Source organism: Saccopteryx leptura, chromosome 1 (assembly GCF_036850995.1).
Source record: "Saccopteryx leptura isolate mSacLep1 chromosome 1, mSacLep1_pri_phased_curated, whole genome shotgun sequence".
In the NCBI taxonomy this organism is placed as follows: domain Eukaryota; kingdom Metazoa; phylum Chordata; class Mammalia; order Chiroptera; family Emballonuridae; genus Saccopteryx; species Saccopteryx leptura.
The window spans coordinates 337,946,545-337,971,456 of NC_089503.1; the positions used below are offsets into that span (position 1 = coordinate 337,946,545).

Genomic DNA, 24,912 nt, shown 5'->3' on the forward strand with positions numbered 1-24,912 from the left:
GAGGCTGCTGCCCAGAAAATAATGTAATGAGTAGAAATAATATAGTAAACAGAAATAGAGTAGTTAGAACTAGCTGACTCAGAGAGGGTTTTAAAACCCCAGCCCCACAGCCCTCTACTTTTCTATTTTCCCCTTTCTTAGAATCATAGAGTGTGGAAGCTGGAAGGGACCAAACAGATCTCCTAGTTAGTCCTTCTTTTTCTGACTTGCAAATTGAGGTCCACAGAGGGCGTGATATTTGCTCAAGGTTACTCAGTTCATTAGTGGTACAGCTGGGACCAGAAACCACTCTTCTGAATCTTAGTCTGTATCTTTTTCAACCACATCATGCTACCTCTTATCACCACACACCCATGTTTCTCCGTGTTGGTGTCTCTCATGACTCAAAGAAGGAAAGAAGGGAAGGAGGGAGGGAGGGAGAAAAATAAAAGCAGAAGAGAAAAGAGAAGAAAGAAACCATCTATCTATATCCTATTGCTCTACTACTTCATGGATCTCGACTGTTTTTCCCCCAGTATCACTAACCCTCACAGGGGTCTCAGAAAACTGTTTTCTCAGTTCCCTGAGGCAAACCTTTTGTTAATCTCATTATGAAAAATCCAATACTATAAAAATTAGTCAATTTATGTGTTCACTAGCCTGTATACACAAATTCCCAATAATTTACTTGTAATTAAAAAAGTAATACCCAACTCTGGAATACAAAAAAGGAAATAAGAAAAAGAAGGTGGAGCTTAATAGTATTAGGAAAATGAGACACAGTCTTGTCAACTGTTTTCATTCTACTCCTAGCCAACTTCTTATCCCAAATTCACACAGGACTTTTAGGATAATAACTTATTCCATCCCAATAGGAGTATGTGGAGGTGGATACGTGGGAATAAATGCCGACGGCAAAAGACTTTGCTTTGGGCAGTGGGTGCCACAACGCGGCGTGCAGATAGTGTTTTGTTGAGTTGCATATTTGAAACCTGCATGGTTCTGTGAACTGAAGTTAGCCTAATAAATCCAGTAAAAACTTTCTCATTTACTCTCTGTTTTGAAGAAGCTCTAGTAATATCAAAAGAAATTTTACTTGATAAAAGGCTGGCCATTTTCTTAGTGATGTCTGCCTTATACTGAAATCCTGATCTATGTTAGTGGAATGTAACCATAAAGTGGTAAAGAATATTTTTAAGTAAACTTATCAGTCAAATTAGTGATGCTCTTTCAAGTAATTACTTTGGAGGAGGATGTATTTTAGTACTGTCATATAACATTTCTGGGATCCATCACTGGACATATGAGTTGGCCCCATTTATGATACTGCAGCATCCATATTTTATTATGTACACATTTCACCACTTATCATTGGTATTATCATTTTTCATTTATGTCAGTTGACCAGATTATATTATGAGAATGTCAAGGATAAATACTGTCTGGATCACCTTTGTAGCTCCTTTCCTAGCTCACCATCAGACTCCATTAAGTTTTAAAAAGTGAGTAAGTGACAATGACAGTACTTCAAGAAAAAAATTAAGGAAGTAGGAGCGACATTATTTCCAATGCTATACCTGGAAGGAGAAGACCATCTGTTGTAGCAAAAGTATAAGCACAAAATCCCCGATACTGAATTAACAATTTATCAAAATTTGCTGTTGTTTCTGGGAAAAGCCATTCTTGTTTTCTGAAATCTACTGGATGTACTCTTTCTTCTAAAATGAAAGAGGAGGACAAGAAAAAACTTTATTCAATGAGAAGAGTAAACAACCCAAGGAAATAAGCAGAAGAAACTGGCTGCTATGTGACTAAAACAGAGAGCGATTAACTTCATTCAAGATGGGGCAGCATTTTATACTAGGCGGCAAAATAATATACTTTGAATATGATGCTTACATACTAGGAATATTGCTTCTTGAAACAGTGAAAGATTTCTGATTGGAAAGAGTCAAGGAAATATCTCCTTGTAACTTAATTTTCAAAGCAAGGTGGACAATTTTTGTTCTGTATACTTGTAAACATTCTTCCCAGTATTGGTTCGCTAACATTTGATAAGCAAATTGACTAAATACTTTTTACACAAAGAAGAAGCATGCATTTACAAACACTGATACACCAGAGTCTTACCTGTTGCTATTCTATTATACTTCTGTGCCTGGCTCTGTATTCCATCAGCAGATGCCACAAATAACCTTGTGGTTAAAACTAGAAGTAAAAGCATACTTTGGAGAAAATAAACCTTCCCTCTTTCTTTCCTGATATGCTAGAAAGTCTTGAACAGTTATTGCATGTGGCAAGTGTAAATTAAGTTCGTTCAGAAGAGCATTGGGTCTCAGTTCACTGGAGCAGTATCTTGATAGTGTTCTAGTGAATATTCAGTTTTGCTGTATGGTGGTGGAAACAACATATCAAAATCTAATCAAAATCTAAGTTGCAAAGTACTGTCTTGCTGATATGGTTGAGTTTAATATCTACTGCTTAGGTGATATAAACTTTTCAGTTTAATTTAGTAATTGCATAAATATGGTGTTTTAATTAAAATAAAATCAGTAAGAAAAACTTTAACTTGAAGCATGCCTTTGAGTCTCTGATTTCGTGTTCAGATTTTATGTGTTCTAACAGTTTGAAAATGGAAACTGCTGCTTCATTTTTATTTTCCACTTTTATAAAAACCAAATTTGAAGACAAAAATTTTAAAGTAAATTATCTAATTTCATTTTCCAGAAAAACTTTCTTTTTAGACAATTCCAGTCCCAGGCTCTGTTTTGGCATTTCTCATGTATTTTAAATTGTCTTTAAGATAGGAGGGACCAAAAAGGTAAAAAGAAGTTAATTGATAAAGATAGCCTTTCAAGAATGATTGTATCTCTTAAAGGATCTAAAATAAGCTCAATTAATTTTATAAAGATAAAATTTATTGATTTATAAATTTCAACCTGAATCTGAGATAGATACATGGCAAATAGCATTACAAAGAAATGAAACCAAATATAGCAAGGATTAATATCCTTTCTACTACAAATCAATAATAAAAATCACTAAGACTACAATAGACACACATAATCACAGAAAATAATTATTAACCACAATACTAGCATTAGGAATGGTTATTTCTGGATAGTAAGATATCCAGCTTACATTATTCTATTTTCCAACTTTTCAATACAGAAAAATTTTCTTACAATCAAGGAAAATGTTTATACTTTATCAGAAAGATATAATATGAAAAATTTAAAACAAAAGAGTGACTTTATTCTAGAAGTAATTTTAAGAGTAAGAGGAAATACTGAATGATTTCCATTACCCATGTGTTCTTTCAGTCGACACATATCAGTTTTCACAGTCACTTCAGCAAGAAGATGTTGTATTACTTTTCCAGGAAAGAGTAGTTCATGAGTGCCCAGAAATCGCTCAAGGTTAGTAATTAAATTAGTAAGGATACCCGTCAAAACGGTTTCATCCTGAAAGCCCCTCCACAGGTTGGAAAGTGCAATGAAGATGGGCTGAGGAAGAAAAAAAGGTATAATTGTTTGATAAAATTATAATCACTGTAGTCTTGAAAATAAATAAAATTTGTAAAGAAATTATTTCTTAAGATAGTAAAAGTCTCATAAAGTTAGAAAACAGAATCTAGATAGAAACTGAACTCAAAGATTATGAGAAAATAAACATTTTATTTCAAAGCATTTTACTTTGGTATGATTATTATAAAGTTAATTTACTCAAAAAAACAAAACAAAACAAACAAACACATTTCATCACCTGGCTTTATCTGAATAGTAGACACCACAAATGACCTTGTGGCTACAACTAGAGGGAAAGGCACACTTTGGAGAAAACAAACCTTCCCTCTTCTTTCCTGAAGGCCTGAAAGCACAAAGATTTATTGGTGCTTCACCTCAAAAAAGAAAGTGGTTTTTTGGTTTTTTTTTAAAAAAAAGCTAAATTTGACTCATAATTAGATTTATCTGGCTTAATAGGATTCGAAAGAACATGGAAAGTCTAGCAATATATCTTGGAATATGTCTTGTAAGTTACAAGTTAAAGATTTTAGGTCAATAAGATAATTTTTTACTTGTATGAAAGGTCATTGACATATAATATAGAACAAAAAAATTAATCAGGTTCAACTTATAAGTGAAACAACTTAGCCTTTGGTTTCTTAGTTTTTATAACCAAATATTGGGAATGAGTATGGAAAACTATCAAAACCTCCAAATGCTCTATAAAATATTGCATGTGCATCTTATACCTCCATGGGGCTACCAGAGTTGTCCGTAAGATGGTGTAGATAATCAGAAAAGTCAGCATAACTGCTGGCCTGATAATTAAAGTGATTCTTTTATGTCTTTTCAGAAAAGTTGCAAGTTGTATCACCTCTTTGCTGAAGGCAGTTAGCAACCAGCTATTGTGAACACATTTTCAAGCCTGTATTATGGATTATTTCTGTTGTCTCAGACAATACTAGTATTATGGTTATTATTACATATGTCTGCATTTTCTTTAGTAGCAAATGCCTACCAGGGGAATCCTCTCATGCAACTTATTCTATTACTACAAAATAACCATAAAGAACAGGGTCAACTTGTATAAAACCAATATTAAATACAGGGTGGGGCAAAAGTGAGTACACTAAACAATTTATTCTTGTATTCCTATTTATTATTATATTATTTTCCATATGAACAACTGTAAACCCACTTTTTCCCCACCCTGTATAATTATAATCACTTCTGATTTAATTTTATAGGACATAAAAGTATATTCACCACCCTTAAATAAGATCAAAGTTGATGACATATACTTACAAAGACTTGTGAAGTTGGGACAGCTGTCTTTGTGTTTATAATCATTTTTAGTTGTTCAAGTTGGGCTGAAAACTGCTTTGTCAATATTTCCACTTCTTGAGCACAAGTAATCACTTCTGACTGTGAAGACAACGTAATTTGCACTAATATTTTTTATAAATTCACTACAAAAATCTTGTATGTTTTAAACCTTGCCAACTCCCTGAAGGTAAGTTTAGTGAGAGCAGGGATCTCTTCTCTGTGGTATTCCCAACACCAAGAACAATACTGCTATATGGATAGTGCTCTAGAAATAATTGTTAGGTGGGTAAATCTTTTGAAACACAATGGTTATATTTTTTTCTCAAAATATGCAGGTATTCTTATTCAGTATAAATGTAATTATACTAAATTTCTGTGAAGTGGATCCTCTGACACAGCTTTGCATAGCTGCTATCTTCCCATTCCTCAATGATAATGTTAAGAGGCATTCTTTTGAAAACTATTTTGATACCAAGTTTTTTTAAATTGCATTCAAGAATGTAGAAAAACCTTAAAAATCTCAGCATTGAAAGACAAATAATAGGCCCTGGCTGACTGGCTCAGTGGTAGAGTACTGGCCAGGCATGTGGAAGTCTCGGGTTCAATTTTCAGTCAGGGCACACATGAGAAGTGACCATTGCTTCTCCACCCCTCCCCCCCTTCCCCTCTAGCAGACATGGCTTGATTGGCTCGAACAAGTTGGCCTCAGGCACTGAGGACGGCTCCATGGCCTCCACTTCAGGTGCTAAAAAATGGCTCTGGTTGCAATGGCCCCAGGTGGGCAGAGCATTACCCTTTAGTGGGCTTGCCAGGTGGGTCCTGGTAGGGGTGCATGTGGGAGTCTGTCTCTCTGCCTCCCCTCCCCTCACTAAAAAATAAAAAAAAGACAAATAATATCTTTCTGATACTACAATAGTAATCTGAAAATAAGGTGCTGAATGCTGAGTCTGAAATGATTGCTAACATTTATTCTTATGATGTGCTAAGCTTTTTTATTGACATCTGAATACTTCTAAGTAAATACAATTTTTTAAACTAATAAATAAAAAGACTCAACTACAATAGGAGGGCTCACATAACTCACACAAGAGACATTCCTAGAGCATCTTGCTTGGGTGATCTGAGAGATTGCACGCTGAGCTCTACAGGCCACCTATCACACAAGGCCACCCTACGAAGGCTGGGAAACATAATACAGCTACCTAACATACAGAAACAAACAATGAGGCAGACAAAATGGGGAGTCAAAGACACATGCCCCAAATGAAAAAAAAACAGAAAAAATGCTCAAGAAAAAAAACTAATAAAATGGAGCCAAGCAATTTACTGGATACAGAATCTAAAAATATGGGTATAAAGATGCTCAAGAAACTTTGTGAGAACTTCAACAGAAATGGCAAGCATAAAAAAACATAGAGAGAGAGAAACCACAAAACAGAACCAGTCAGAAATGAAGAATACAATATTTGAAATAAAAAATATATTAGAAGAAATAAATAACAGAATAGATGAAGCAAAGGACTGAATCTAAGACTTGGAACATAGGTAGCAGAAAAGCAGCAAAGTAAAAACTGTTTTTTTAAAAAACAAGAAAGTTTAAAGGACCTCTGGAACAACATCAAGCATAACAACACTGGCATCATTGGGGTACCAAAGGAGAAGAGAGCAAGAGATTGAGAACCTGTTTGAAGAAATAATGCCTGAAAATTTCCCTAATCTAGTGAAAGAAAAAGACACACAAGTCCAGGAAGCACAGAAAGCCTCAAACAAGATGAAGTAAAAGAGGTCATTACCACTAAACCAGTATTACAAGAAATGTTAAAGGGTCTTTAAGAAAAAAAAAAAAAAAGAGGAACATAAATATGTATAATAAGATGGCATTCAATAAGTGCCTATCAATAGTCACTTTAAATGTAAATCAATTAAATACTCCAATCAAAAGACATAAGGTAGGTGAATGAATAAGAAAACAAGACCAATATATGTACTGTCCACAAGAGACCCACTTCAGATCAAAAGACACACACGGATTGAACGTGTGTGAAAAGGAAAAAAATGAAAAAAGATATTTCATGCAAATGGAGATGAATAAAAAGTTGGAGTGGCAATACTTATATCAGACAAAGCAGACTTTAAAACAAAGGCTACGATAAGAAAGAAAAGTGAATATTATATGAAAATAAAGGAAAGAGATAAACAAAAGGATATAACCCTTATAAACATTTATGCACCCAATATTGAAGCACCTAAATATTTAAAGCAAATCTTGATAGACGTAATATTGCCATCATGAAAAGAGAGACTGACAATCATACAGTCATAATAGGGGACTTTAAATCCCCACTGATATCAATGAACAGACCTGCCAGACAGAAAATTAACAAGAAAATGGTGGCCTGAAATGACATATTAGACAACATGGATTTAAATGATATTTCCAGACAACGTCACCTCAAAGCAGCAGAATACACATTGTTTTCAATTGCACATGAAACATTTTCTAGGACACACCACATGTTAAGCCACAGATAAGTCTTAATAAATAAGAAGACTGAAATCACATCATATATCTTCAACAACAATGGTATAAAACTAGAAATCAATTATAAGAAAAAAACTGAAAAACACACAGAGGCTAAATAACATGTTACTAAACAGTAAATGGGTTGTGCCTGACCTATGGTGGCACAGTGGATAAAGCATCAAGCTGTAATGTTGAAGTCACCAGTTTGAAACCCTGGGCTTGCCTGGTCAAGGCACATATGAGAGTTGATGCTTCCTGCTCCTCCTCCTACTCTCTCTCTCTCTCTCTCTCTCTCTCCTTCTCCCCCTCTTCTCTCCCTCCCTCTTCTATAAAAAAACGAAGCAAGACAAAACAATTAATGGGTTAACACCGAGACCAAGGAAGATATCAAAAGATACCTTGAGACAAATTAAAATGAATATACAACAACCCGAAATCTATGGGACACAGAAAAGGTAGTCATAAGAGGCAAATTCATAGCAATACAGGTTTATCTTAAGAAACAAGAAAAATCTCAAATAAACAATCTAATCTTATACCAAAGAAATTAGAAAAACCAACAATCAAACCCAAAGTGACTAGAAGGAAGGAAATAATAAAGATTATCATAGAAATAAATAAAATATAGTCTAAAATAATACAAAAGATCAATAAAAACAAGGACTGGTTCTTTGAAAAGATAATCAAAATTGACAAAACTTTCATTAGACTCATCAAGAAAAAAAAATAGGGGACCCAAATAAATAAAACTAGAAATGAAAGAGAAGAGCAAACAACTGGCAGCACAGAAATACAAAGAGTTATAAGAAAATATTACAAACAACTACATGCTAACAAATTGAGTAATGAGGAGAAATGAATAAATTCCTAGAAACATACAATCTTCCAATACTGAATTAAGAAGAAACAGAAAATCTGAATGGACCAATTACAACCAAGAAAACTGAAGCAGTAACCAAAAAACTCCCAGAAACAAAAGTCAGGGACTAGATGGCTTTGCATGTGAATTTTAACACTGTCCCTCTAAATCTGAGAGTGAGACGTTCAATGAGAATTTAAGAAAGACTGTACATTAGTTGGCTGAACATGATTCATGATTGAAAGCTGTGAGAAGATACTATATAACGAACAACATTTTCTTAAACATTTTTACAGTGTGTAATGGTTACCCAAGGTTCTTTCTTATGATATCTCTTCTGAATCCATATGACAAAAGTAAATGTGTGGTCTACTCCTGTGGACCACTATACACTTCTGGATAAATTGTTTGTAAAATCCTTAGTATCTGACCAGTTACATAAGGTTGATTGCCAAAAGTCAATGTTAGGGGAACATCTACCCAAAAGAATGATTTGGTCTTGAATAGTTAATTTAGAATCCTCAATTCTGAAGGCAATGAGACAGTGGGTCCGTTGTGAGAAACACTCCTAGTTTGTTGCAACGAAGTCCTGTCATCTGGATGTTTGTCTTTCTATTCTCTATAGGGGTAGTAAAGAAAGAAGCCAGATCTAGTGCATCCAGAAGTAGAATCAGTCATTAATGTACCAGTTAGAAAAATGAAAAAACCAGAACACATCCTATTTTATACCTCAAGACATTAGTATTTTTTTTTCCATTTTCCTGAAGCTGGAAACGGGGAGAGATAGTCAGACAGACTCCCGCATACTCCCGACCGGGATCCACCCGGTACACCCACCAGGAGGCGACGCTCTGCCCATCCGGGGTGTCGCGACAGAGCCACTCTAGTGCCTGAGGCAGAGGCCACAGAGCCATCCCCAGCGCCCGGGCCATCTGTGCTCCAATGGAGCCTTGGCTGCAGGAGGGGAAGAGAGAGACAGAGGGGAAAGAGAGGGGGAGGGGTGGAGAAGCAGATGGGCGCTTCTCCTGTGTGCCCTGGCCGGGAATCGAACCCAGGACTTCTGCACGCCAGGCTGACGCTCTACCACTGAGCCAACTGGCCAGGGCCAAGACATTAGTATTAATTCATATAAAAGACAGTTCCACTGACCCTGAGTCTCATGGTTTTTGGAAAATAAAGGCTTTGAAAAACAGGGACCAGTGGATGGATGTTAATCCAGTGCAAGGAATCCTGTCACAATGGGTATTTTATTTATATACATATATATATTTATTTATTTATCACACTGTACATTTTAAGTATCTTACAACTTTGTCAATTTCTCAATAAAGCTAAAATGAAAACAATGACTGGTGGGAACATACTTGTTGTCATGACACTGTTAACAAACTGTGTTCCCTGCAACCCTAAGGTGGCATGAGGATGTTCCATGGTGAAAAGTCCTCCAATTCTTTCATCTAAATTCCTGTCTTATATTTTTAGGATCCTGAGTACATTTCTGTATGAAATAAAGGGCTCTGCTACTTTTCAAAAGTTCAAAATCACCACTTTAACATATTTTCAAATCTTTGAGTATATTGTTTGGCTTGTTCATTAGCTCTAAAAACATCAGAAATAAAGATATTTTCTATTAGTTTTTACAATAAGAGCAAATAATTACATAAAAATTATCTGACTGCCAACTACCTGCCAAACAATATGTTACACACTTGCTCCGAGTACATACCCTGCAGTATTACTTACTTACATACACACACACCACTGCTCAACTACAGCATGCTAACAATCATACTACTGAGTACCAAACAGAATCAACAAATATAAAATCAATTCCTATCAATATATTTTCATTAAAAGAAACATCCAACTTCCCGATTTCTATTTCAATTCCTGGTCCTTCAGATGCAATATAAATTGGGCAGTTATTAAGGTTGCCTCCTTTATCAATGACCTGGTTCTACCTTTTGTTTCAGCCCCTAATACTTAAAAAGGTTGCATTTTATGGGAAAAGCCAGATCTTATAACATCAACTCACCAAAATGATCTGAAGGAAGATCTCATACTGTCGCATATTATAGAGTGCTTCTTTTAGCATATATGGCTGCAGTTCTAGACTCATGAGTGGGTTCTCTGTTACTTTTTCAAGGATGGCTGTGTAGTGGTATACCTGTTGCTGGGCAATCTGAAGTTGAGTCTCAATATGTTGAGTAGTGGCTGGGATTACTTCGTGTAGAATAGTTGGCACTGTTTTTAAAAGTATATTAAGAGAGACATGAAGAAATCTAAAAAAAAATTAACAATTAAAAACCTAGAAAGTGGACATATTTTGAGCATTAAGTTGAGTTAGTTTTTATGTCAGCCAAATTAATAACCATGAGGCATGTATTTCATGGGTTTCATACCATGAAAAAAAGATTTTAAAAAACCTATACAAACAAAAAAAATATTGTCAGAAAAATAACCAAAAGGTAGAGCAGATCAGTTTTTGGCACTAAAATACAGAAGAGCCTAAAGAATTGGTAGGATTTGGTATTATATGCCATTGACCATGTGACTCTAGAAAAGGCACTGTATCTTTCCTTCTGTATATCTTCTTTTCTGATGGTAAAAAGAGAAGAAAAATGCATGAAACTTAAGAAACTCATTGGGAAACTGAGAAACAATAGAATAATCTAGCAAAATAGAGAACTTTATGAAGAATGGGATTAGACTTTTAGAACAGTTTATATAATGCAAACATTTACCCACTGCACTAGATCAATGATCTGGTAAAAGATATCAACCTTTCGCCAGTGGGCCTATATGTGAACCAAACTCCTAAGGAAGTTATTGCTACTGGTAGATCCTTGATCAAATATTTCATGAGTACTTTCACACTTATAGATAATAAATGTGTTACAGCATAATAAATATTCCTGAATTTAAAAATTTTTAAATATCACCTTTTAGGCTTTTTCATTCCGTTAGTTGCATCAGCAACTGTTTTATTTTCAGGGTGATTTCTATTTTTAAAGTCATTGAGTTTTACTCCCTTCTGGTTATTTGATTTGGGGTCAAGTACACAAAGTCCAATGAATGGGGGAGGCTGGTTTCTGGGTAGGCAACCTCATTCCTTTCACTAGTTTACTCTCCTATATTAGCTTCATGACACATAAAACTTTAAGCGTTGCCCCTCCAAATAAAAAATTACTACACATTATGAATAGTAGTTGTAACTAAGTAACAATCAAACCTTAAATCTAAAAATAGCAGCCTGGCCTGTGGTGGCACAGTAGATAAAGCAGCGACCTGGAATGGTGAGGTCGCCGATTTAAAACCCTGGGCTTGTCTGATCAAAGGCACATGTGGGAGTTGATGCTTTCTGTTCTTCCTGCCATCTCTCTCTCTCTCTCTCTCTCTCTCTCTCTCTCTCACTCGCTCTCTCTCTAAAAATGAATAATATCTAAAAAAATAAAAAGTACTTTATAAAAAAAAAGAATAGCAGTGGTGTACTAGGTATTACTTTCCTCACTATGCAAGTTAAATTTTGAACCTACATAACCTGTAGAATTAACCTAATGATAAACCTACAGTCGTCAATGCCTTCTCCTCCCTTTCCAGTGTCTCTGTTAAATAAACGAATTCCAGTAACGATCATGGAGAGTTCTTTCAGCTGGCGTTCTTTGTCCTTCTTAGAAAGAGTCAGAAATGTCCCAAGTTCAGCCTGGGGGAAAACACTCTGTAGAGCAGCTGAAACAAACCACAGAAAGGACAAGACGATAAAAATAAAAACATCAAAACTTACATCACAAGTTTCCTTCAGCAGAAAATTAAAAGGTCTGTCTTTATAGAATTACTTAGCCCTGGCCGGTTGGCTCAGCGGTAGAGCGTCGGCCTAGCGTGCGGAGGACCTGGGTTTGATTCCCGGCCAGGGCACATAGGAGAAGCGCCCATTTGCTTCTCCACCCCTCCGCCGCGCTTTCCTCTCTGTCTCTCTCTTCCCCTCCCGCAGCCAAGGCTCCATTGGAGCAAAGATGGCCCGGGTGCTGGGCATGGCTCTGTGGCCTCTGCCTCAGGCGCTAGAGTGGCTCTGGTCGCAATATGGCGACACCCAGGATGGGCAGAGCATCGCCCCCTGGTGGGCAGAGCGTCGCCCCTGGTGGGCGTGCCGGGTGGATCCCGGTCGGGCGCATGCGGGAGTCTGTCTGACTGTCTCTCCCTGTTTCCAGCTTCAGAAAAATGAAAAAAAAAAAAAAAAAAAAAGAATTACTTAGACGATTCTTTAAATTTCTGATATCTGATTACAGAATACATAGCAAAATTTATCACATATTAAAGCCAGGCTGCTGAAATACTGCCATTGCCTTGTGTCTATTTTTAATAATTAAGCATCTATCAGCAAATTTTGGCAATAGGGATTAAAACAAGCTTTCTAATTAGAGCTATGAGTAGAAAAATATTTATAGATGCTTTAAAATAATTACGAAAGAAAGCCATTAGGAAGGTTAGAGACCTTGTCTATTCTTTGATTTAATGTATGAAAATAGGCAAGTATTTCCTGGGCATAAAACAATGTCCTTTTCCATTACCCACTTTAGGTGACAGACTCAACTTTTCTCATCAGTACAATCTCCATTTCCCATTACCCAGTCACCCTGGTCCCTTAACCATACTGCCAATGCCTCTCTAATAGGTCCCTGGATATGTACAGCTCTAAGATATTAACAATATTCAACTTGCAGAGGTGTTACTTGAATTTAGAGTTGAGACAGTTTTAGAGTCGATAAAAGTAGTCTGGGCAAGTTTTAACCTTTTATTTGTGCTAATTTTGTTTTCAGACAAAAAAACCCCTTCAATCTTTAACACTTGTGATTTAACACATTTTATAAGATACGGTGTTCATGTATTTTCACTTATGGAATGGAAATTGTGGGGGCTTTTTGTTGTTTTTCTTTACCTGTTGCCTCTCTGACAATCTTGATATCTGTTGGGGATCCAGCCCCAGAGTGCAGTAACACGTAGCTGACAATCTTTCGGTAGAGGCTTTCCAATTCTTCTCGGGTACATGCTCTGTTATCTGTAATTTCTCTCGTAATAAAGCCTAATTTAGAGTCCAAGGTCCGGTGATGTTCTTCAAGAAATTCCTCTAAAATTGGAAAGCACAACATTCCATATATTTGATACTTAGAATTATTCTCACATAAGAAAGTAGAACCAGAAAAAAAATGGCTTTGGTATAGCAATTCTATTGCATGAAAACAACTGTTTTCATAAGATGTCCTAATAAACAGTAGCCAGCACTTAACCTCAAGAAAAAAAATCTAGAGGGAAATATTTACTACAGCAATTTAAATGGCTCATAAAACTTTACATAGACAATCCCAACAGTGATATCAGAGAGCTAAAACCTCCCAGTTAAGCAGAAAGTATACAAGACAATTTATAATATATAATTATATATAATAAAGATATATATAATATAAATATATGTACTACATATGTATGCTTTATGTAAGCATATAAAGTACACACATAGATGTTGTGTAAACATTGTTGTTGAAGTAAGTGTATTTATAGCATTACTGATAATATGATGTTGCATCAAGTATGGTACTTCTCTCCCTTCCTCCCATGATATGATGGGTCTACACCAGCAGCACAATTTTTGCTACTAGCTCAACAAAAACACCTCATGTTACTATAATAATAATTATTATATTAACCATGCATAGTTTATATCTACAATTTTTTTACAAAAACACTTTTTGCAATTAAAAAATCTAAATGATAATTAATGTCAATTCCATGATTATTGCTTAAAATTTTCATTATTAAGTAAAAATTTTACATATGTAGCAAAGATACAAGTTCAATACATAGAAAGAAAAAAAGCCAGTGCAAATTAACAAATGGTTAATGAGTGTGTTACATTGGGGTAGAGGCAGTGTAGTCTACAGAGAAATTTATTTTCCTTTTGCTTTTGTTTCCACTTTATGTTTGATGTAGCAGTAAACTATTTACATAAGAAAATATATTCTAAACTTAAATTTATCATAATTTTTTTCATTTTGGGGTTAGTTATATAATTTAGGTAAGCAGTATGAAATAATAATACATATAAACCAGGAAGGAAAAAAAATCAGGAAATTAAAAACTTTTAACTTCAATGGACTGGTTATTTTAATTTCTAATTATTATCTATCAGAGGTATAATAGTTAAAACACAATAGACTTGGAATATAATTATTATGGTCATAAAAATCAGAATTTACTTTTAACACTCAAAAAGGCCATTGGTATTTTTCTCCTTTAGCATTTCCAACATTATTATATTCTTGAAAATTGGAAAAAAAATTCAAAAAACAGACCAAAAAATTCAATTGTTCATTGTCAACTAATGAAGCTCTTATTACCTTAAATACAATATAAACCTTTTTTAAAAAGCATATATAGCTAGAAATATGTTACCTCGATTTGTATAATTCATATCAAAGTAGACTTGCATCTTAATGGTGTCCAGGGATGGATTTTTACTGTCCAATAGCCGACTCACACAAAGCTAGAAAAGAATACCCCATGAATGCTTCTAGTTATAGATTCTAAATGATCCAAAATATTTTCTAAACTTATTTTTAAAAATAAGAGAATCATCAAAGTAATAGTTTCTGATATTATCTACCAATCACGCTTCCTACAATTTTTTTGAGGACTTTATGCTTTATAAGTCACCCAACCAACAACATTTATTAAGTAATAAGTTATTTTCCCTGTGTTAACCATTATCACTATACCAAAGTGGGCTAATAGTCCAGTTGAAGGCATTTTGGTTCATCTATATAGATGGAATGTGGCTCATGTTCCATGAAGCTTATGGCTCCTGTCTAGACCTTTCTAGAGTTCCACATTCCTATTTAATTAAGCCTTAAACAATACTCCTTTGCTGATGTTGGATGTCATATGCATTTTGTAAAAAGCTGCTGCAGCCACCCTCTGCTGCTCACAAAATTTCTCTAGCTCTGCCTTCTATTTCAAAATTTCTTCCTCTGGTTTGTTTTCTCCTGTTGTTTCCCCCCCCCCCCCTCCTCTTCTCTGCTTTGCCCTCTCCCCCTTTTCTTTTTGCTTTGCCCCTTTTTGTCAGATGATTAACCTGAATTTTTCTTTTCTTCTGTCTCTCCTCTTCTCTACATCCCTCCCCGTTCCCCAACACTACTCTTTCCTGTCTAATTCTTTAGGCTTTATCTGCAGCTGGCAGGCATCTCAACAGCATCACCATCCCCCCACCTCCCCAGCACCAACCCTGCCTTCCTGGGGAGGGAGACAGAATGCAAAAGTGAGGACGGGACACTTTGCTCAAAGACTACCTCATATGGGTAATTTATTTTTGCAATTTTATTTTAGAGACAGACAGATAAACAGGAAAGGAGAGAGATGAGAAGCATCAACTCTTCATTGCAGCACTTTAGGTGTTCACTGATTGCTTTTTCATATGTGCCTTGATGGAGGGGAGCGAGGGGGCTCCAGCCCAGCCAGTGACCCCTTGCTCAAGCCAGTGACCTTGGGCTTCAAGCCAGCAACCTTTGTGCTCAAGCCAGTGACCATGGGTCATATCTATGATCCGATACTCAAGCCAGTGAATCTGCGCTTAAGCTGGTGAGCCTATGCTCAAGCCAGACGAACCCTTGCTCAAGCCCAGTGACCTCAGAGTTTCCAACCTGGGTCCTTAGCATTCCAGGTTGATGCTCTATCCCCTGCGCCACCACCAGTTGGGCTTTTCTTGCAATATTTTTTACAAATTTTAATTTATAAAATGTTTTTCAACTATAGTTTACATTCAATATTATTCAGATGATTTTTAATTGAGAAAAAAACTTTGTCATTTGAATGATGATATGCACTGGTAGTTAATATACCTGTCATATTAAAAGTATATTGAGCTTCTTTCCAACCTAGTTGAATTAGAGAGGGAAAAAAAACCCTCTTCTTGAGCCATGAAAAGAAGAAAAATATTTTCTGCCCTTCCTTGATTCTCCTCTATGGCTTTCTAATAAAACTTCTGATTCTCTGTCAGTCATTTCCCCTATTGCTAAGAATGACTTTTATACCACATTTAAAATCAGCACAGAGACCCAGCTCTACGCTGCCCTGAAGCATCATGGAGTCTGTACTTACTGTACAATCATCCTAACAACATTTTCCCCAGCTCAGGCTCCCGAAGCGCTTCCTGATCCCTCTAGCTGACAGAGGTCCCCAAACTTTTTACACAGGGGGCCAGTTCACTGTCCCTCAGACCATTGGAGGGCCACCACATACAGTGCTCCTCTCACTGACCACCAATGAAAGAGGTGCCCCTTCCGGAAGTGCGGAGGGGGGCCGGATAAATGGCCTCAGGGGGCCGCATGCGGCCCGAGGGCTGTAGTTTGGGGACGCCTGCTAGCACCTGCAACTAGACCTGCACTCCATGAGTGAATTGCTGACTGAGAGAAGAGGGGGATGATGAAAATTTTCTCTGCTATTTGTTTGAGCCCAGATAGTATGTTGATATGAGTTTGGAAGAGCTTGCTTCAAGTCTTCTGTGCAAAGGAGGAGATTAAAATAAGCCCAGGAGAAATTTTTTAAATGTTGAATTTTTTAGAAAATACATTTGGGGCTATTTAGAAAATAAATATTTAAGCACCTAAATCCAGTGAGTCCAACTTAAAACATATGAAAAAAGTTAATTAAGTCCTTTAGTCCTTAAAACTGGTTTTAAGGCACTACTTGATTTCTAACTAGGAGTTACTTTACTTTAGCTTCAACTTTTTTCTTTAGAATTGAAAAACACAAATTATACTGCATCAATAATTATATGAATTTTAACTTAGTACTATGTAATTTTACCATCAGTTAATAATGTTCTCAATGTAACATTGGATTAATTACAATGTAACATAAGATCAGTTACTCAAATACTGTGGCAGACACTGTGACCAATCAGTATCCATATCCCTTTTTCTTACTAACAAAGTCCCAATTTGGATGGGACAAAGATCTGTTCAGCTAAAAAAGAAAAAAAAAAAAATCAACATCCCAGGCTGACTTATAATATCATTCTGGTCAATCAACACAAGCAGATGGGAGGGATCCTGGGAAATCTGTGATTTCCTAATAGAAAGTGAGAGACGGAACTGGCACACACATTGTGCTCTTTGTCCTCCCCTCTTAGACCTGCCTCAAGGTGGAATAGCTATCTGGTGACCCTGGATGAAATCCCTATGCACAATGGTGACCCAGGAAGCCAGGAAAAACAGACTATGTACCTCCAGACTTCATTTTATAAGAAAAAATAAATTCCTTATTTGTTTGCACCGCCATTTGGTGGGTTTTTGTTCCATGGAGCTGAAGTCAATAATGGCTAACACACATGCTGTATTTAGAATTGCAAACAAATACTTCAAAACTTGAGAATTGTTCAATAATCACCTTAACAAGTTTCTGGACATCACTTTTTATGAGAGTTCTATCCATGTTAAAGCCATTACTTGGATCCAGGACAATTGCTTTCACCTAAGAATAGAAAAGAGTCCATTAAATAATTTTATTTCATATTGTTAGGAAATTAGTTTAATATATTTCCATTTCTTATGCAACTGCCTCTTGATTACTCAGGGGTTGATAATTCAACTGACTCTCTCATTACCCAACTCATGAGCACCTTACTTAGAGGTTGAAGAAAAGAAGCACTAAATGTCAAATTTGAAAGTAATGCCTAGATTTTAGATTGGGAAACTATTTGAATATTTTAGGATGTTTTTATTGGGCATTGTTAAACCAAAACCAAAAATAGAGAGACCAAAGCAATGAATAAGTTTTATAAGTGAACAGAAACATGTTATAAAAGCTCTGACACAGTACATTATTGATGTTTCTAAAACTCATCAAGATCTTCTTAATCAGTCTCTATAATCTTAGAATTGACATGCTTTACAGACTTTTTAAAAAAGTATTTCTTGCTAACTTGTCCAATGATCTCAATATATTTTCTTTTCCCTCCCTCCCTCCCTCCTTCCCTCCCTCATCCCTCCCTCTTTCTCTCTCTCTCTCTCTCTCTCTCTCTTTCTTTCTTTCTTTCCTTTTTTTTTTTAATGTTCCCAATAGGCTGAATGCTAGCAATGTAGAAAGAAAGCGTAGTGTGAAAATGTTTTGTGGCCATGTCCACGGCAAATGAGAATCAATATGTTTTCAACTGAATAAAATTTCAGAAAGCTTCACAGAATTTTGACGAAAATGGGCACTACTTAAAAACATTTTTTAATAAAGTAGTAATTCATAAAAATATTCAATCTTACCATAAAAGCAACCAGAGTTTCAGAAGCCACCTCTCCATGAGATGCACATTCTTGTTCTATTTCTCGAATGATATTCTTTATAACAGTTTCTGCCTGAGTGAGAGGCATTCTGGCTAAATAAAACAATAATTGGGTTTTTAAAATTTGTATTATATATTATTTTTTCTTTAGATTTATCTTTATATTTCATTTGTAAAGAGTCATAATATTATTTACCTTATTAGTGTTTATTAGAACATAGGCCTTTCCTGTTTTTCACTAATTTGTTTTATATATATAAAAATGAAGGACTTTGTTGATGACAGAGAAATTGGGACTTCAAATGATTGAAACATTTCCTAGTTAGGTGATGGTGGGCACCAAAATAAATTTATATCATATATTTAAATGTTTAAAAGGCTAAACCAGGGGTCTCAAACTCGCGGCCCGCGGGCCGCATGCAGCCCGCCGAACAATGTTGTACTGATTTTTTTTTTGTTTTCAACTGCAGTGAGAAAAGTGTTGCGTAACAGTTGCCTTTTGTAGACCTAGTGCGGCCCGCTGAATGGCTATGATCTTGCTCTGCGGCCCACATGCTGAGTTGAGTTTGAGACCCCTTGGGCTAAATGGTGCGAGGCAGTAGAATTAATGAGAAACCCCACCCCAGCCTGTGTAGATGGCCGGCAGAGTACAGATTTAAAGAAAAAATGCTTAGTCTGCCACATTGACCAAACGACCTTTTATAATTATAAGACTCTTGGAAAGCCATTATTGCTCAGATTATCTAAATTCTCTTTACTGCACATCAAAGTTGGAGTTTAGACTCTTAATTAAAAACATAAAAACCAAATATATTATTAAAAACATATTATGAGAGTTATGCATCACGGGGAAAAAAAAAGAACTCCTGGTTATTGTAAGGATCAAGAAAAGATCAAATTGTTAGATTCAGGAAAGTGTGCTGGGATTGCCAGAGTGTAGACGCAGAGACAGGGAGGTAAGGATAGGGAGCCTGTAAGGCTAAGAACAAAGGAAGACAAACGTTTGCATTCCATTGGCTAGAGACCCTTATCAGAAGTTTATGTTTGAAGTTCGCCAATGAGCTAGACCCAGCCCCTGTTGCTATGCTATGTGCAACTCCCTTAGCAAATAAGTGACCACTATTTTTGCTTCTGTATTATGCTTGCTTACTTAGGATATATAAAGAACTAGCTGTAAGCGCCCAGGGCGGTTCCCATTTGCAGCTCCTACTGAGTACCGTATCTCGGGACATCAGGGAACTCGCCCCTGCGCAGGTGAAACTGGCCAATAAAGTTACATCTATACCTACCTCTGAAAGTCTCCGACATTTGTTTTTTTTATTATACCCGGTGGATGCTTCAGTTATTAATTCCATTTACTATAAACCAGGAAAAGTTAGATTTTAACGGTTACGGTGTGTCCAGATTTTCCTGCATTATCAGTAACTGAGCACGGGGCAACTTAGCATTTAGAGAACAACTCAGGCAATCCCAGGTAGATCAAGCTCAGCATTGTTAGTGTTGAAGTAAGGTAGCACTTGGCATTTTGTCCAGTACAACCAGATTGCCTGGGATTCATCGTGACGAGGACTGAGTTCTATAAATATATTTAGTGGTAAAACAGGGCATGGCATAAGGTAAGCACTTAAAATGGTTTTTAACGAGTACTCAAACGTGAAACGCCCGCGCGCGCCAGTGCCTGTGCGCCTGCGCGAGCGCTGTTCGGTTTAGTGCAACGGGCAGCTACCGACACCGCCCAGGACACTCCTCCTCCCCACTCGGAAGCACTAAATTTCCCGAGTTCTGGCCCCTAGAGATGAGAGTAGCGCCGAGCAGATGCCGGAAAGAGAATTACAATCCTCACCTGCAGACCTGCGCGCCTGCCGTCGGAAGCGGCCGCCGTTTGGCTCAGCGGCAGCGCTCCGGCAGGAGTCTTGGCTGACTGTTAGGGCTCCACCAGGCAGGACGGGATCCACCAGCGGCCCGGCTCTCCCACCCTACGCTCGCCTCTTCATGCGGTACATCTGGAGCTCAAGGGCACGGAGCCGAGTGGGCCGACGTTGGCCGGAATAGAGAGCAAGAGCCGTGTTTACCGACTCTTCCCCGTAGCTTTCTCCGCAGTTGGGCTTTCTTCGCGGCCGTCCCGTTACCATGGAGCTGGAACGCTAGAGGCCAAGGGGGCGGGGCCTGCATTTGGGCGGGGTTAGCCTTGCGAGTCTCTGAAGGGATGAGCGAGAGATTTAAAAAACCAAGCAAAACCATTTAACAGTTTCTTCTAATGAAAATGACCATATTGGGGGGGGGGGGGGGGAAGCAAAACCAAAGTGCTCCTTGCTAGAGATTTGGATAAAGAAGAGGTGGTACATATATACAATGGAATACTACTTCAGCCATAACAATTGCCATTTACAGCAACATGGATTGACCTGGAGAGCATTATATAATATATATAGTAAGTGAAATAAGTAAGTCATAAAAAGTGAGGAACTATATAATTTCACACACAAATGAAATATAAAACAGACTCATGGACATAGATGAAAGTGAAGTGGTTACCAGGGGGAGGGGAGTAAAAAGGGATAAATGGATGGGGTGAGGGAAAATGATTTGACTTTGGGTAATGGGCACATAAAATAATCAAAAGTGCAAAGGCTATAGAAATGTTTGTCTGAAACCTATGTAATCTTATTGATCAATGTCACCCCACTAAGTTTAATTTCTCAATTAAAAAAAAAAAGCAAAAAACACAAGGGCCCAAAGTCCCGGTAGAGAAGGTAGGTTCCCCACACCTCAAAGTCAAGGGTGATAAACGCAAGGTTTCTTAAACAAGGGTATCAACTTGCTAGTATGGGAACCTATAGGATAAAAAGGGAGGGTCTGGGGGAGACAGGAGCTAGTCCTGAGAGGATGGGAAAACCTAGGGGTGTATCGTTGTGGAATGGAGTTCATATGAAAGTATCTACTGTAATTAAAAAAAAAAGTAAAAAGGATCTCAGTTTAATTTCATGTCCTGTTGTTAAAGGAAGTCCATAACAGGATGGTCCAGGATGCCAGGAGAGAAAACTGCACATTCAAGTGGCACATGGTAAGGACATATCCCTGTCTGGAGTCGGGGTAGTGAGGTTTTGTACCTTAACAATAATGTTAGCCCCACGTACTAACATAAAAGGATGAAACTGCATTAAATTCAGATTGGAAGCAGAGCATCAAACAACAAAATTTTATTTTATTTTTTAGTATTTTTCAGAAGCTGGAAACGGGGAGAGACAGGCAGACAGACTCCCGCATGCGCCCGACCAGGATCCATCCGGCACGCCCACCAGGGGCGAAGCTCTGCGCACCAAGGGGCGATGCTCTGCCCCTCCGGGACGTCGCTCTGCCGTGACCAGAGCCACTCTAGCGCCTGGGGCAGAGGCCAAGGAGCCATCCCCAGCGCCCGGGCCATCTTTGTTCCAATGGAGCCTTGGCTGCGGGAGGGGAAGAGAGAGACAGAGAGGAAGGAGGGGGGGTGGAGAAGCAAATGGGCGCTTCTCCTATGTGCCCTGGCCGGGAATCGAACCCGGGTCCCCCGCACGCCAGGCCGACGCTCTACCGTTGAGCCAACCGGCCAGGGCTCTACATTTTTATAATGAGTATATATTATCTTATGACCTATAAAACAAAATAAAGAAAAATATGGAGAGGAGCAGCTGGCTATTTGTAGAGACTAAGCCTATTTTAGAAACTGTAAATATACACGATAAACCAGCCATAAACAAAGTGATACAAAAAAACTTTAACAGTGGTTATATCTGGACAATGAGATCATGGCTGTTTTCTTCTTAATACTTTAATATATCTAGCAAAATGTCTTTCATGAGTATTTATATTTTAATTTATATTACTTATAAATTAGAATATTTAACATTTTTAAGATGGACTAACAAAATAGAAACAGACTTAGATACAGAGAACAAACTGACAGCCAGAAGGGGCTGAGTGAAAAAGGTGATGGAATTAAGTAAAAATAAAACCACCTGATTGACACAGATAAAAGTTCGGTGAGGGAACAAGGGGTGGGGGAGGTAGAAGAGGGTAAAAGGGGGATAAATGGTGACGAAAGGAGACGAAAGGAGACTTGTCTTGGGGTGGTGCGCACACAATACAATATACAGACGATGTGTTATAGAATTATACACCTGAAATCTATTTAATTTTAATAACCAACGTCTACCCAATAATTTAATAAAAATTGTTTTCAATGTAAGAAATAGCAATTAAATGAAACAAAGCCAAGCAAAATCATTGAACAACCCAGGTTATTAGTGAACCTGGCTCCTTTTCCCCTCATTTACTAAATATTCATGGAAGATATTTAAGGAAACATTCAGTAAAAAAAAAAAAAAAAAAAAAAAAAGATGGTAAGGATAATGCCATCCTGTTAAGTATAATTTTAAACTAATGGGCAAATATTGGCACCAATACATTCTGGGTAGGTCTAAATACTGCTAACTGCATACCTAATATCAATTTTCTTCCTTACTAATCCTAATTATGTTGTGAATGACAATGTTCTCTGCTGAAAGAAAAAAAAAAGAACATCTCTCAGCTCTTCTTTCAGCTAGGGGTGATGTGTGACATGGTACCGGCCAATTAGATGGAAGTGGAATCACTGGATGGAGTGTCTGAAAAAGACCTTTCATTTTATGTCTATCTCTTTCACTTTTCCTTGTACTTGAAATGAGAATGTACTGGCTGAAGTTCTAGCAGCTTTATTGTGAATATAAAGACAAGAAACACACCTTAAAGATGGTAGAACAAAAATCTAAAAGAGCCTGAGTTCCTGGTGATATCAGTCTTCTCGATTGGCCATTTCTGGATTTCCCATAATTCAGAGAAAATAAATCTTATTAAGCCATTATAATTTAGGTTTTCTGCTACATTCAGCCAAATTCAATCCCTAACTGCTACTTACAATAGGTGTGACTTTGGAAATATTATTTAGCCTTTTGTGCTACATTGAATTTTGGCCCTAATTCTTCCCTCCTCTGTGCATGCGCAGCTTAGCTATATGACTTGTTTTGGCCAAGAGGATGTGTGGAAGGTGACAGTGTGCTAAGTTCAGAGCTAACACCTTAAAAGACCCTATCAGATTCTTTGCTTTCTCTCTTCAGCCTATACCATTGGAATGAAAGAACATACCTGGTTAGCTCTTTGATCCCAGAAGAATGAGAGGCATATAGGACAAAATTACCTGAACCAATCTTTCAGTGAGATGTAGAGCTGTGCAACCGGGCATGACTAGACAAGCCTAACTCCAGCCAGCCTGTGGATGTGTGGTAATAAACATTGCTTTAAACCACTGATATTTGGAGTATGTTATTGTAGATAGAGCGCAGAGCACATTCCTAGCAGCTGTGGCTGATGCAATGCTGTGAGAACACTCCAGCACCTGAAACCTTCCCAGGCACACCCAGGAGGGAGCTCTCCCACTGTAAGGAAGTGACTCAGCACCAACCAGGCAGCTCCCTGACCTTTTCAGCTATTGGCTGTGAAGGACATGCTGCAACACCCTACAGGCTGAACCTGTGTATATAAGCTAGCTTACTTCCTGAATAAATCGGATCTGCGTCACTGAACCTGGTCTCTGGAGTCAGGTCTCTGCATCTCCGTCATCCTCACCCGGAGGGCCTTGTCCACATGTTATTATATGGTATTATTATGGCAACAGTTCATCTGTAAACCTTTCAACAGTCCAAATTTCTCATTTATAAAAGAGATAATACATCTACCTCATAACATCACACTTAGCATGGTGTCTGCCATAGATACAGGAATTGATAATTTTAAAATATTATTATTACCTTTATCACTATTAAAAAATTAATGTATGAAAATATATTTCATATTTCCATACTTACTGAGCTTCCAGTTTTTGTAGAACTAATTCTCCTAGTTTAACATGACAGCAAGTTAAAAAGGAAGCATGTAGGAACTAGAGTCTTCAGAGAATAAAAATCTTGTCAGAAAATAATGAAAGGAATTGTATATATTTACCTTGAGAAAAAAAACACATGAGAATTATATTGTTTTGTTAGAAAGCAACTTTGTTTCAGAAAATCAGATTAAAAATCTACATACAGTAGTGAGTTTAACTTAATATTAAATAAATAGCAATGGCCTATTGCAATTGAAGTCATACTAGAAGACTTAAGCACCATTTTATTGAAAAAAAATTTTCTCTAAAAGCTAAAGAATCGCCTGACCAGGCAGTGGCGCAATGGATAGAGCGTCAGACTGGGATGTGGAAGGACTCAGGTTCCAGACCCTGGGGTTGCCAGCTTGAGCGCGGGTCCATCTGGCTTGAGCAAAAAGCTCACTAGCATGGACCCTAGGTCACTGGCTCGAGCAGGAAGTTACTCAGTCTGCTGAAGGC

The 24,912-nt window shown here is 37.3% G+C and overlaps 1 protein-coding gene across 2 annotated transcripts in view; it reads right to left on the reverse strand.

Annotated features, from left to right (window-relative positions):
* CFAP206 (cilia and flagella associated protein 206) overlaps positions 1-20,617 on the reverse strand; it is a 43,882-nt gene extending 23,265 nt beyond the window's left edge. Inside the window, exons 1-10 of one of the 2 annotated variants that reach the window (XM_066361328.1) lie at positions 20,362-20,617; positions 18,499-18,607; positions 17,633-17,716; positions 14,642-14,732; positions 13,131-13,319; positions 11,765-11,923; positions 10,230-10,438; positions 4,791-4,910; positions 3,287-3,485; positions 1,557-1,697 (exon numbers count right to left, since the gene is read on the reverse strand). In XM_066361328.1, the coding sequence (XP_066217425.1) occupies positions 1,557-1,697; positions 3,287-3,485; positions 4,791-4,910; positions 10,230-10,438; positions 11,765-11,923; positions 13,131-13,319; positions 14,642-14,732; positions 17,633-17,716; positions 18,499-18,606 (1,300 nt within the window). In that variant the 5' untranslated portion in view covers position 18,607; positions 20,362-20,617. Of the gene's footprint in view, positions 1-1,556; positions 1,698-3,286; positions 3,486-4,790; positions 4,911-10,229; positions 10,439-11,764; positions 11,924-13,130; positions 13,320-14,641; positions 14,733-17,632; positions 17,717-18,498; positions 18,612-20,361 lie in introns of both variants that reach the window. The other variant, XM_066361327.1, reaches the window with a different exon arrangement.
* Between the last annotated feature and the right edge of the window lie 4,295 nt (positions 20,618-24,912).